This window comes from Hyaena hyaena, unplaced genomic scaffold (assembly GCF_003009895.1).
Source record: "Hyaena hyaena isolate Hyena2069 unplaced genomic scaffold, ASM300989v1 scaffold_248, whole genome shotgun sequence".
Taxonomy (NCBI): domain Eukaryota; kingdom Metazoa; phylum Chordata; class Mammalia; order Carnivora; family Hyaenidae; genus Hyaena; species Hyaena hyaena.
In genome coordinates, this window is record NW_024080881.1 from 1,088,188 (window position 1) to 1,097,689 (window position 9,502).

At 60.7% G+C, this 9,502-nt stretch overlaps 1 protein-coding gene across 2 annotated transcripts; it reads right to left on the minus strand.

The window, feature by feature from the left end:
• Positions 1-224: 224 nt before the first annotated feature.
• On the minus strand, positions 225-5,724 carry SLC25A45 (solute carrier family 25 member 45). Of its 2 annotated transcripts, none has more exons than XM_039244856.1 (6): positions 5,645-5,724; positions 4,626-4,669; positions 4,371-4,442; positions 3,889-4,074; positions 1,120-1,381; positions 225-995 (listed from the first exon to the last, which is right to left on the minus strand). In XM_039244856.1, the coding sequence occupies exons 1-6, from the start codon at positions 5,679-5,681 to the stop codon at positions 727-729; spliced, it is 870 nt and encodes a 289-aa protein (XP_039100787.1). In that variant the 5' UTR covers positions 5,682-5,724; the 3' UTR covers positions 225-726. The 2 variants fall into 2 exon arrangements, with proteins under 2 accessions (XP_039100787.1, XP_039100788.1); XM_039244857.1 differs by lacking the exon at positions 5,645-5,724 and adding an exon at positions 4,781-4,860.
• Positions 5,725-9,502: the final 3,778 nt, after the last annotated feature.

Sequence of the window (9,502 nt, forward strand, 5' to 3'; positions counted from 1 at the left end):
ACAGCCAGTCGTGAGGCAAGGGGGAGGCAAGGAAGGGCTCTGGGAGACAGTGCTCAGCCTGGGGGCGGAGGGGGCTTAGCCACCCCGAGGGCGCTGCCTGCTGCTGGCCGGGAGGGAATGAGCCTTCCAGGCCAAGGTCAATGATAGCACAGCTTGTTCTCCAAGTGCAGGGCTGGGCTGCGGAAGTCCCCAGGGAGAAGAAAGCCAGTGGGCAGGGAGGGCCTAGGAGGTGGGGGCGGGGGGGGGGGGAAGGGGGGAGGGCTCTCCCTCAGACGGGAAAGGAAGCCACTGAACGGTTCTGGACCAGCAGGGGACAGAAGGCTGTTCTCCAGGGGGGTCACCCGGGGAGCAGTTTGAAAGGAGGTGAGGAAGAGGCCCGTGAGGACAGTCGCTGGAATCCAGGGGGTGGCTGGTTAGCGCCCTAGGGTCCCAGCTCTAAAAACTCTTGAATGGGTGAAGCCCCAGGATGGAGGCCAGAAGGTCGCCAGCACCACTGGCCAGGGGAGTGGACTTCGCAGATTCCTGGCGAGCCCTGCTGGGGGGCTGACGTCAGCCTCGGGTTCCGGAGTCCAGGCCCCGGGGCCTCCTGCCCCGCACGGCTGCTCACCCGGAGGAAGGGCCGGGCCTCTCCAATCGGACCGCAGGCTGGTGCTCTCACCTCGGCCTCGGAGCCGGGCAGCTGGGCGCTGGTGTCGCCGGGGAGGGGCCGGCGTCACCCGGCCGGACTCATCCCCACGAGCGGAGGAGGTACTCGTAGCTGAGGAAGGTGACGGCGTTGACAGGAAAGGCCCGGGCGCTGTTGATCGTCAGCCCCCGGAAGAAGACCCCCAGACCTTCCTGCCGGGCGCTGCTTACCATGCAGTCCAGCACCCCCTGGTACGCCCCGTGCTTCTGTCCAGCCATCTGCAGCCGGGACTTGATCACGTCCAAGGGGGTGGCTGCGACCCAGGAGGCGATGCCGGCAGAGCCCCCTGCCACCAGCACCGTGGCTGAGCCTGGGGTAGAGGAAGCCCAGTCGGCTGTCAGACCACGCCCCCATCCCTAGGGCCCCTCCCCATCCTTCGGCGGCTCCGCCCCGACTCCTCTCTGTCCCCGCCCCCCTCACGCCACTTCACTTACTGGGGTTCTGGCCGTCCTGCGTGGACTGGCGGCAGAGCCATTCATAGGTGACAAAATAGATCCCTAGTGTGGGGGTGTCCCTCAGCGTCAGCGCCCAGGCTCCCCGGAACAGCCCCCGGGGCCCCTCCTCCCGGAAGATGGAGATTGCACAGTGCACAGGCCCCCGGTACCGGGGTGGGGGGCTGCCCGGAGGCCGCGCCCTCGGCTCTGTCTGGTTTTGTAGCCGGACTTTGATGAGGTCAAAAGGGGCCAAGCAGTAGACCTGTAGGGAAGGAAGCAGAAGACCCTGGGTGGCGCTCTGGGCGAGAACAACGGGTCGATTCTAACAAGGGGAAGGTAGGGGGGCCATCTTCCCTCCTGGCCTCGCCCCTCCCGCTGACCCGGCTTGCAGCCCCTGCACACAGGGCTGGGCCGGGCCAGACGGCTTCCTTAGCATCAGACCCCTGACAGCGAGCAGCACTGCCCCTCTCCTAGGACAACAGCATTGAACTTGCCTGGTGCTCAGTGCTTGGAGACAATCCTGGATTGTTTCTTCAAGAATGGGGGTAGGTTTCTAGCCCCCCGAAGGCCAGGGTGAGCACCCACCTGCCGTCATTGGGTCTGAAGAAAGGATTCTGTCTGTGCCCATGAGACAGCAAAGGGCTGACCCCTCCCCAGGCTTAAGGAGGTCACCTCAGTCCTGTTGGGGACTCTGCTTCCTAGATTCTCCTTCCCCCACCTCCTGCAGGACACCTCTCAGAGGCCTCCTAGGGGGTCAAGTGCTGGGCCAGCCTTTCCTGCCTCCCGCAAACCCCCAACCACTTATGTCCCAAGGAAGTTGGGTGAGGCTGGGATATGCAGGACCTGGGACTTTATCACCTGGTGGAGGCAGAAGGGACAGACATTTGGGGAACTATTAGGACTGAGGGGGGTTCTGGATGGATGTGGAGGGAAGCTGGGGGGCAGGGGCCAGTGCGTGAGTCAGGGATGCCCTAGGTCAAGATCAGCTGTTAAAGTTCAGATGAAAATTGAGGTGAGGCTGAGGTTAGCATGTTGTGAGGGGCTTTTGTGGTTATTGTTTCCTTCGTGGAAGGTACACTTGTGGTTATTGTTTCCTTCGTGGAAGGTACACAAGCTCAGGTCCTCAGCCCTGGGGACAGCTTGAGGGCAGAGGCAGTCGGTGATGGTCAGAGAGTGGCTTTGTTCACTTCCTCCCCTGCAGAAAGGGCAGCGGGCTGGGCTCCCTCCCTCTGCCCCGGGGCAGAGCCAAACTCAGGCCTCCTCCAGGATATGTGCCCCTGAGCCCAGGGCTCCTAAGGGCAAGGAAATGGCTGAGCCAAGGGTTGGGTGGCCAGCAAGGCCAGGTTTGGGCTCCCACCTTCCCCAACATGTGCCCACAGGGGCGGTGGGGACGGCAGAGGCTGCCGCTGTGTTTAACAGGGTCAGCCTTTGCTGAGCCAAAGGCAGCTTTTGTGCACATCAGAGGCTGTCATTCCCGGTGCTGACCAGAGTCGCTTCCTGCCTCTTCCTCCCCATCCCCACGCTAAAACACAATTTCTGCTCCGAGACCCTGCTCTGTCAACCGAATCCATGGGCTTGACGGGAAACTGAGTTACAGTTTGTCCTTGGACAGGATCCCGGGTCAGGGGCCCTTACAGCGCCCCCTGCTGCTATCTCTTCTGCTTTGCAAAGAGCGGGAGGGGAGGGTGACTCAGGAGCTGGGCACGCCGGGCCGGCCGCCAGCCTGGGGTCTCTTCCTTGTTTTTGTGCAGGTCTCGGGGCTTGGGAAATATGCAGGCATGTGTCCTGCATAAGGAGGGGCAAGAGAAAAGCCGGGACCTTTGGGGATGGGGGGTCTCATGAATCATTAATTCACTTGAGTGAGAGCCGCCTGATTCTGTCCTTTGTCCTTGCTCTCTGCCCCAAGGTGTGTTGGGAGCATCAGGCCAAGTGCCAAATAGGGGGTGAGGGAAGGCGCCTGGCTGGGGGGTGGGGTGGAGCCAGGCTGGAGTCCCTCTGCCTCTGTGCTCATGCTCCCCAGTCAGCTGGGGTTCCCCTTGGTGCCTGGAAGCCCCTCTTTCCTCCACCCCATCAGTCAAAAGCTGGATACTACACATGCTGAGAACAAAGACCAAAACCGAATGATGAGAGCTATTAATGATTAACGCCCCGGGCCTCTCGCCCGGAGATCTGTGGACAGGGCCCCCGTGAGGCTCACAGATCCCGGCCCACCAGACAGTGCAGACACAGGGGCTGAGCAGGGCATGGGCTGGGGCAGTGCCAGGCCCACGCCAGGACTGGAGGGGCTGAGATCGGAGCTCAGGGAGCACTCCCAGTTCTTCAGGGCCAGAGGTCACCTTGGGGAGAAGTCTTCCCTGAGCCCTGAGGCTGGCAGTGCCCTCCGGAGGGGGCAAACCCCGTCAGCCTCAGGGTGGGGTGTCGACCGCTCTCCATGGTGTCCTCCATGGCATCGTCTCCCCGGCCCCGGCCCCCAGCTGTCTCCGCCTCCTGCCCCCCCCACCCCGGCTTTCTCCACAACCCTCCCTCCAGGCCCGCAGCCCAGAAGCCCACGGCTCGGCCAGGCCTGGTCAGCAGGCAGAAGCCAGGAGCCAGTCCTTTCCCCATAGCTCCTCTGTACGCTTTGGGGAGACCCGGGGTCTGCAGAGAGGGCCGGGAGGGGAAGCAGCAAAAGGCCCTTCGCTGTGCCCGCATGCGTGTGTGTGTGTGCTTACACCTGCGTGCACGTGCGTGAGCGTACCTGGGTGTTCACGCCCCACACCGCCCTCTCACCTGCACGAACCCTCCAGTGCAGCCAGCTGCGAAGACGTGCGTGTAGCTGGGCGGCTGGGCCCGCCGCTCCTGGTGGGAGGTCGCCGTGAGCGCCAGCAGCGTGTTGCTGTAGACCCCGAACAGGACGGAGTTGACCACGGCGATGCTTGCGATGGGGAAGCTCATTCCCTTGAAAAAGCCCAGGAGCTGTAGAAAGACGTGGCAACGCCAGAGTGGCTGGGGGACCGAGGGGGCCCCCTCTTCGCCTTTCCTACCTCCGGCAGGGTCTCCTCTGGCTAGAAACCACTCCTGAGCCCTGCCCAAGGGAGGTCGAGGCAGCCTCAGCGCCATCCATGGGGCACCGGGCTACCGCCCATCCCCCAGGAGCCCCAGACTTAGGGTCTCTCTCTTCCAGGGGCAGAGCCCTGGCAGGGGACAAGGGAGCTGGTACCGGTCACCCAGATGTGTCCCATCCCAAAGCCCCAAAGAAGCAAGACACCCACCGACTCATGGCGGTAGGTCTTAACCATACAGTCGATGATGCCCCGGTACGTGGTCTGGGTCTGTAGCCGCACCTGGATGAGGAGGACAGAGAGGCAGGGACGGGCAGGGGGGGGGCGGGAGGGGGCCAGCTCCTCCCTCTGCCCAGCAGGACGCCAGCAGGTGTGGGACTGACAGGAAAGATGCCCCTCTCGGGCATCCGGACTGTCTGGTTCAGGTCATATCTTTTGTTCCTCAGGTGCGTCCCCGCGACCCACCTTCACAGTGTCCAAAGGGTGTCCCAGGACCAACCCCAGAGCTCCTGCGGGATAAGAAGATGCCATGAGTGAGGCCCCTGCGCCGGGCAGAGGAAGCAGGTCCGCGCCTAGAGGAAAGGGGAGCTCAGGCGGGAGAAGGGGGGGCAGAGCCTTACCCGCCAGACTCCCAAGGAAATCCAGCTGGTCCCTTTGCGCCCTCCTCCACACCAAGTGCTGGGCGAGCCAGGCATGGGGACGTGGGGACAAGGGGTCAGTCAGAGAGAGGCCCGGCCCCGCCTGGAGGACATGGGCCAAAGGGAGGCGCCAACCACAGACACGGTGTCCTCATAGCATCTGACACCGCCCGTCTCATCTGTCTAACCGCGGAGCCGTGGGACAGTTCTCCAGGCCACCTGCCTCGCTGCCAGCCTGACTCCTTCCTTCTTGCCTTCAACTCACGGCCGCTGTGGCGTATGCGGCCTTGATCTAGACCTAGACCGGGCCCTGCTCTCCCAGCGCTCCACCCCATCAGCCAGCGGGACAGAGCTGGGGGCCCTTAGAACAGCTTCGGAGGCCCCCAGCCCCCAGGCCATCATCCCTGCATGGCAGGCGCAAGTCCTGGAGCCTTGGGCGAGGTCACATTCTCAGGAGGCGGGTTCAGAACGTCCCTCTCTTTCTTCTGAGAGAAATGTCGCCCAGGAGCTGCGCTGGGTCCACAGCACAGGCCTCAGCGCCAGGGCCCACAGCCCGCTGCCGGGTAGGGCAGAGGCCCGAAGGGGAACGCAGTATAGCTGCCAGGGTCAAAGGTGAACTTCCTTTCTGAGCCCCACAGGGTGGGTCTAGGGGAGCAGGGTGCCGGCTCTGGAGGCTGTGGAGGTGAAGACGGCGCGGCTTCCTCAGGGCTCCTCTCGGGCAAGTGCCAGGCGGCCCTAGGTGCTCCAGGGCCACCAGGACTCTGGTCTCCACTCCTCCTAAGTCACCCAGAAGTGACCACCACTGGGGTGGGGGGGCATGTGACAGAAGGGAGAAAAATGTCTCACCAGAGATCCAGCCGGCCACAAACTCCTCCACGGGCATTGTCCGGCGGGGGCGGGAACTGGTGGCCCCAGCAAAGGAGACACTGGTGAGGAAAGGTTCCGGGTCCCGCTCCCCCCAACCTGCCTGATAACCTGCCACTAATGTTTAACTCTGCCCGGAGGGTGCGCGGTGGCCCGCTGCCCAGACCTCAGCACCAGGAGAGGGGAGGGAGCCGACTTGGGTGGCCCCGACAGCGGAGGAGGGTGTGCAGCATGAAATCTCAGCGCAGGGGCGATGGCCGAGGTGGCCTGCCCCCTGCCGGCCAGCGATGGCCTTGCAGCCTCGCACGGTGACCAGGCAGGGCCAGCCAGGCCCCAGCCTCCAGGGCTTCCTCAGCCAGCAAGGCTTTAACGATCCTGTTGAGGGCAAGGCCCTGCCTCCCCGGCCCAGCCGGGTCCAACCCCCTTTCTCCCCACAGCACCGGATGCCAGGCGGCCGCCCACTCAGGACCGGCCACCAGGCCTGCAGCGAGGGAGCGTGGCCACCAGGGGGCAGGCCCGAGGGCACGCCGAGCAGACAGAAGGGGTGGGAGGAGAGGAGTGACTCTTGGGCCTGAGGCTTTCTCCCAGGGTTGTTTCTGGCTCCCCAGCGCCCCCTGTGAGTCAGAAACCGCTTCCCTAGTTTGGCCTTCTCGTCTCCATGCCTCCTTGGCCCCCAGCGGGGGACGAGCTGGGGAGTTCAAGTGTGTAAAGGGTGGTGTGGGTCTCAGCTCAAGGGTGGTGACTGCCCATTTCTCTTTGGACAGTAACCCAAACTGACAAGGCAGGGACCCGAGTGCCTTTCTCCTGCTCTCTGCCTCCTTCAGCCGCCCTTCTCTGCCGCCCGCACAGTAAACATGCTACACGGTGCGCAGGTAACCCCCTCGCCCGCTGGCTCTTTACGAGCTGAGAGCGGTTAAACACGCTCTTCGATGTCGTTTTGAAAATGCTATTTTAGGGGCGCCTGGGTGGCTTAGTCGGTTAAGCGTCCGACTTTCGCTTAGGTCATGATCTCGCGGTTCGTGGGTTCAGGCCCCGCGTCGGGCTCTGTGCTGACTCCAGCTCAGAGCCTGGAGCCTGTTTCAGAGTTTGCGTTTCCCTCTCTCTCTCTGACCCTCCCCTGCTCTCTCTCTCTCTCTCTCTCTCTCTCCCTCTCTCCTAGAAATAAATAAAAATATTCAAAAAAAAAAAAAAGAATTCCTGAAAATGCTATTTTAGGGGCGCCTGGGTGGCTTAGTCGGTTAAGCGTCCGACTTTCGCTTAGGTCATGATCTTAGGTCATGATCTCACGGTTCGTGGGTTCGAGATCCGCGTCGGGCTCTGTGCTGTCAGCTCAGAGCCTGGAGCCTGTTTCAGAGTCTGTGTCTCCCTCTCTCTCTGACCCTTCCCTACTCACACTGTCTCTCTCTCTCGCCTAGAAATAAATAAAACATTAAAAAAAAAACAAACCTCTAGGTCCTTTTAAAAAAAAAAGAAAATGCTATTTTACATCATCGACAATTTTGTTGCATCTTTTAATGAATCAGATGATTGCTCATGCCTGTGCTTCTCCCACCCGTCTGGTACTTTTCTTTTTCCTGCTTCCGCCTTCTCTCCCTGCCTTAGAGGGGCCGAGGGACACGAGCAGAGGCATCAGGGGCTGTGGCGTCGTCCCAGCTCTGCCCCCACCAGCGAAGTGATCTGTGGCAAGACACGTGCTTCCTGAGGTGCTTTCCTCCCACGTCCTTTGGGAGTTTCTGGGGCGGTGGTGTTCACGTTCAGGATCATGACATCAGCCAGGGCCGTGTGGTTGACTTTCTCCATTAGTGGGACACGGGAGCACAGTGGCAGCCCTGCAGACCTGGGGGTGCATCACGGGTGCATGTGGGCGCCAGGACGTGGTGCAGGGCATCAGGGCAGAGCTGAGGGCACAGGCAGAAAGTGCTGAACACGATGAGCCTCCGACATTAACAGGGCGCACACAGGTTCCCACGTAACATGTTGTTTCTGTCGACAGCCACAAGGTATTCTGTCAGATTGTGTATGCCGGGCAGGGGGGCGGGGGTGAGGTCTCATTCAAGGGCACAGAGATCCAGTGCTCAGGCGCCATTGGCCACAGAAATCGGTGAAGGCTCCAAATGTGGGTCCCCACCTTTGGAGTCCTCTTTGATCCCCTCCCTTTCCCTCACAGCTCAACAACACTCCATAAAGAAATTGTGTTGGTATTGTCTTCAAAATGCCTCCCAAGCCTCACCCCTCCACACCTCCTCCACTGCTACTGCCTGGGGCCTAAATTGCCATCACCTCCACTTGGATTCCTGCCTGGCCTCCACACCTCCACGCCTCCACCCCTGCCCCCTTCCAGTCTGTTCTCCACCTCACAGCCAGAGCGATGCAGTTGAAATAGAAGTCAGACCATGTCTGTCCTCGCTCCACACCCTTCACAGCTCTCCTCCTGCGCAGAGTCACATCCAAAGTCCTTCGCAGGCTCTAGAAGCCTTCAGAGCACAGCCCCACATTCTTTTGACCTCCGTCCCAGCCACCCTGGCCTCCCTCTCTTCTTCAAAAGGGCTCCTGCCTCCAGGCCTTGGGCACTGGCTGTCCCTTCTCCCTGCTGGCCTGGACTAGCCTGGACTCAAACGCCACCTGCCCCTTCCTGGTGCCCCTTTCCTGGCTCTACGTCTCCTTTCTTCCCCCCTACTCATCGGGCGTCTGATGCGGGGCGTAATTAACATGCTGGCTGTCTGGGCTGAGATCTCGGCAGGTTTGTTTACTGATGTTATCGCGAAGGCTTAGAACAGTGTGTAGCACAGAGCAGACACGCAATAAATATTTGTTGCAAGTATGAATGAATGGACAAGCGAGGGAGCAGCATTGGTGGGCAGCCCTGCAGCCACCCTTGGGTCCCCAGTTCTCTGTCCCCATCTCCAAATGGCCCCAAAGGATGTAAAGTCCCAATGACATCTGCCCCTCCAGATCTCGTTACAACTCTTAGTTCCCCAGCAGGTGCCTAAGAATCAGTCCCGCTCACCCATCCCCTTTCCCATCGTGGCCAAAGCAGCACCCACTCACCATTACTTTCTCGCGGGCAGACAGGGTCTCCGAGGTAGGGTTCACATCTCACCTCTTCCTACTGGAGAGGCCCCGGGTTCCCTGCCTCCTCACCACCTCCACACATAACTGCCAGACGTCAGCTTTGTTATTTAAACGTTCTGATCCTCTTTTCTCACCAACAAATGGAGATACACTACTCACCTCCTAGTGTGGTATAAGGATTAAAGGACTTTGGAAAAGAGAGGGGCCTCAGTGGCTCAGTCGGTTAAGCGTCCGACTTAGGCTCAGGTCATGATCTCATGGTTCATGAGTTCGAGCCCCGTGTTGGGCTCTGTGCTGTCAGCTCAGAGCCTGGAGCCTGCTTTGGATTCTGTCTCCCTCTCTCTCTGCCCCTCCCCCATTCACACTCTGTCTCTCTCTCTCACATTGTACGTGCTCCACAAACGAGCTACTATTACTCTTACTTCTACCCTTACAAGCCATGAGGATGACGTGAGGAGACAGGGGAGGGCCTGGCACCCAGCAGGGCCCAGGAATCGAGAACCCTTCTCTTCCTGCTTGTAGCATCTGATAGCTCTTAAGGCAATTCTGTCATCTTGTGTAGTCTTAAACATGCATTTCTTCCGGGCATCTTTCTTCTCCCTCTCTACCTCCAGTCCCTAATTCAACCTTCCTGAGCTTCATAAGCTTCCTGAGGGCAGGGCAGTGCCCTAGCCCAGACCTCACCCTCAGTAAGCACTCAAGCACACTGAACTGGGTCCCACTTTGCTGCTGCTGGTTTAGGGAGGCCACCGAACCATTGTGTCCTGG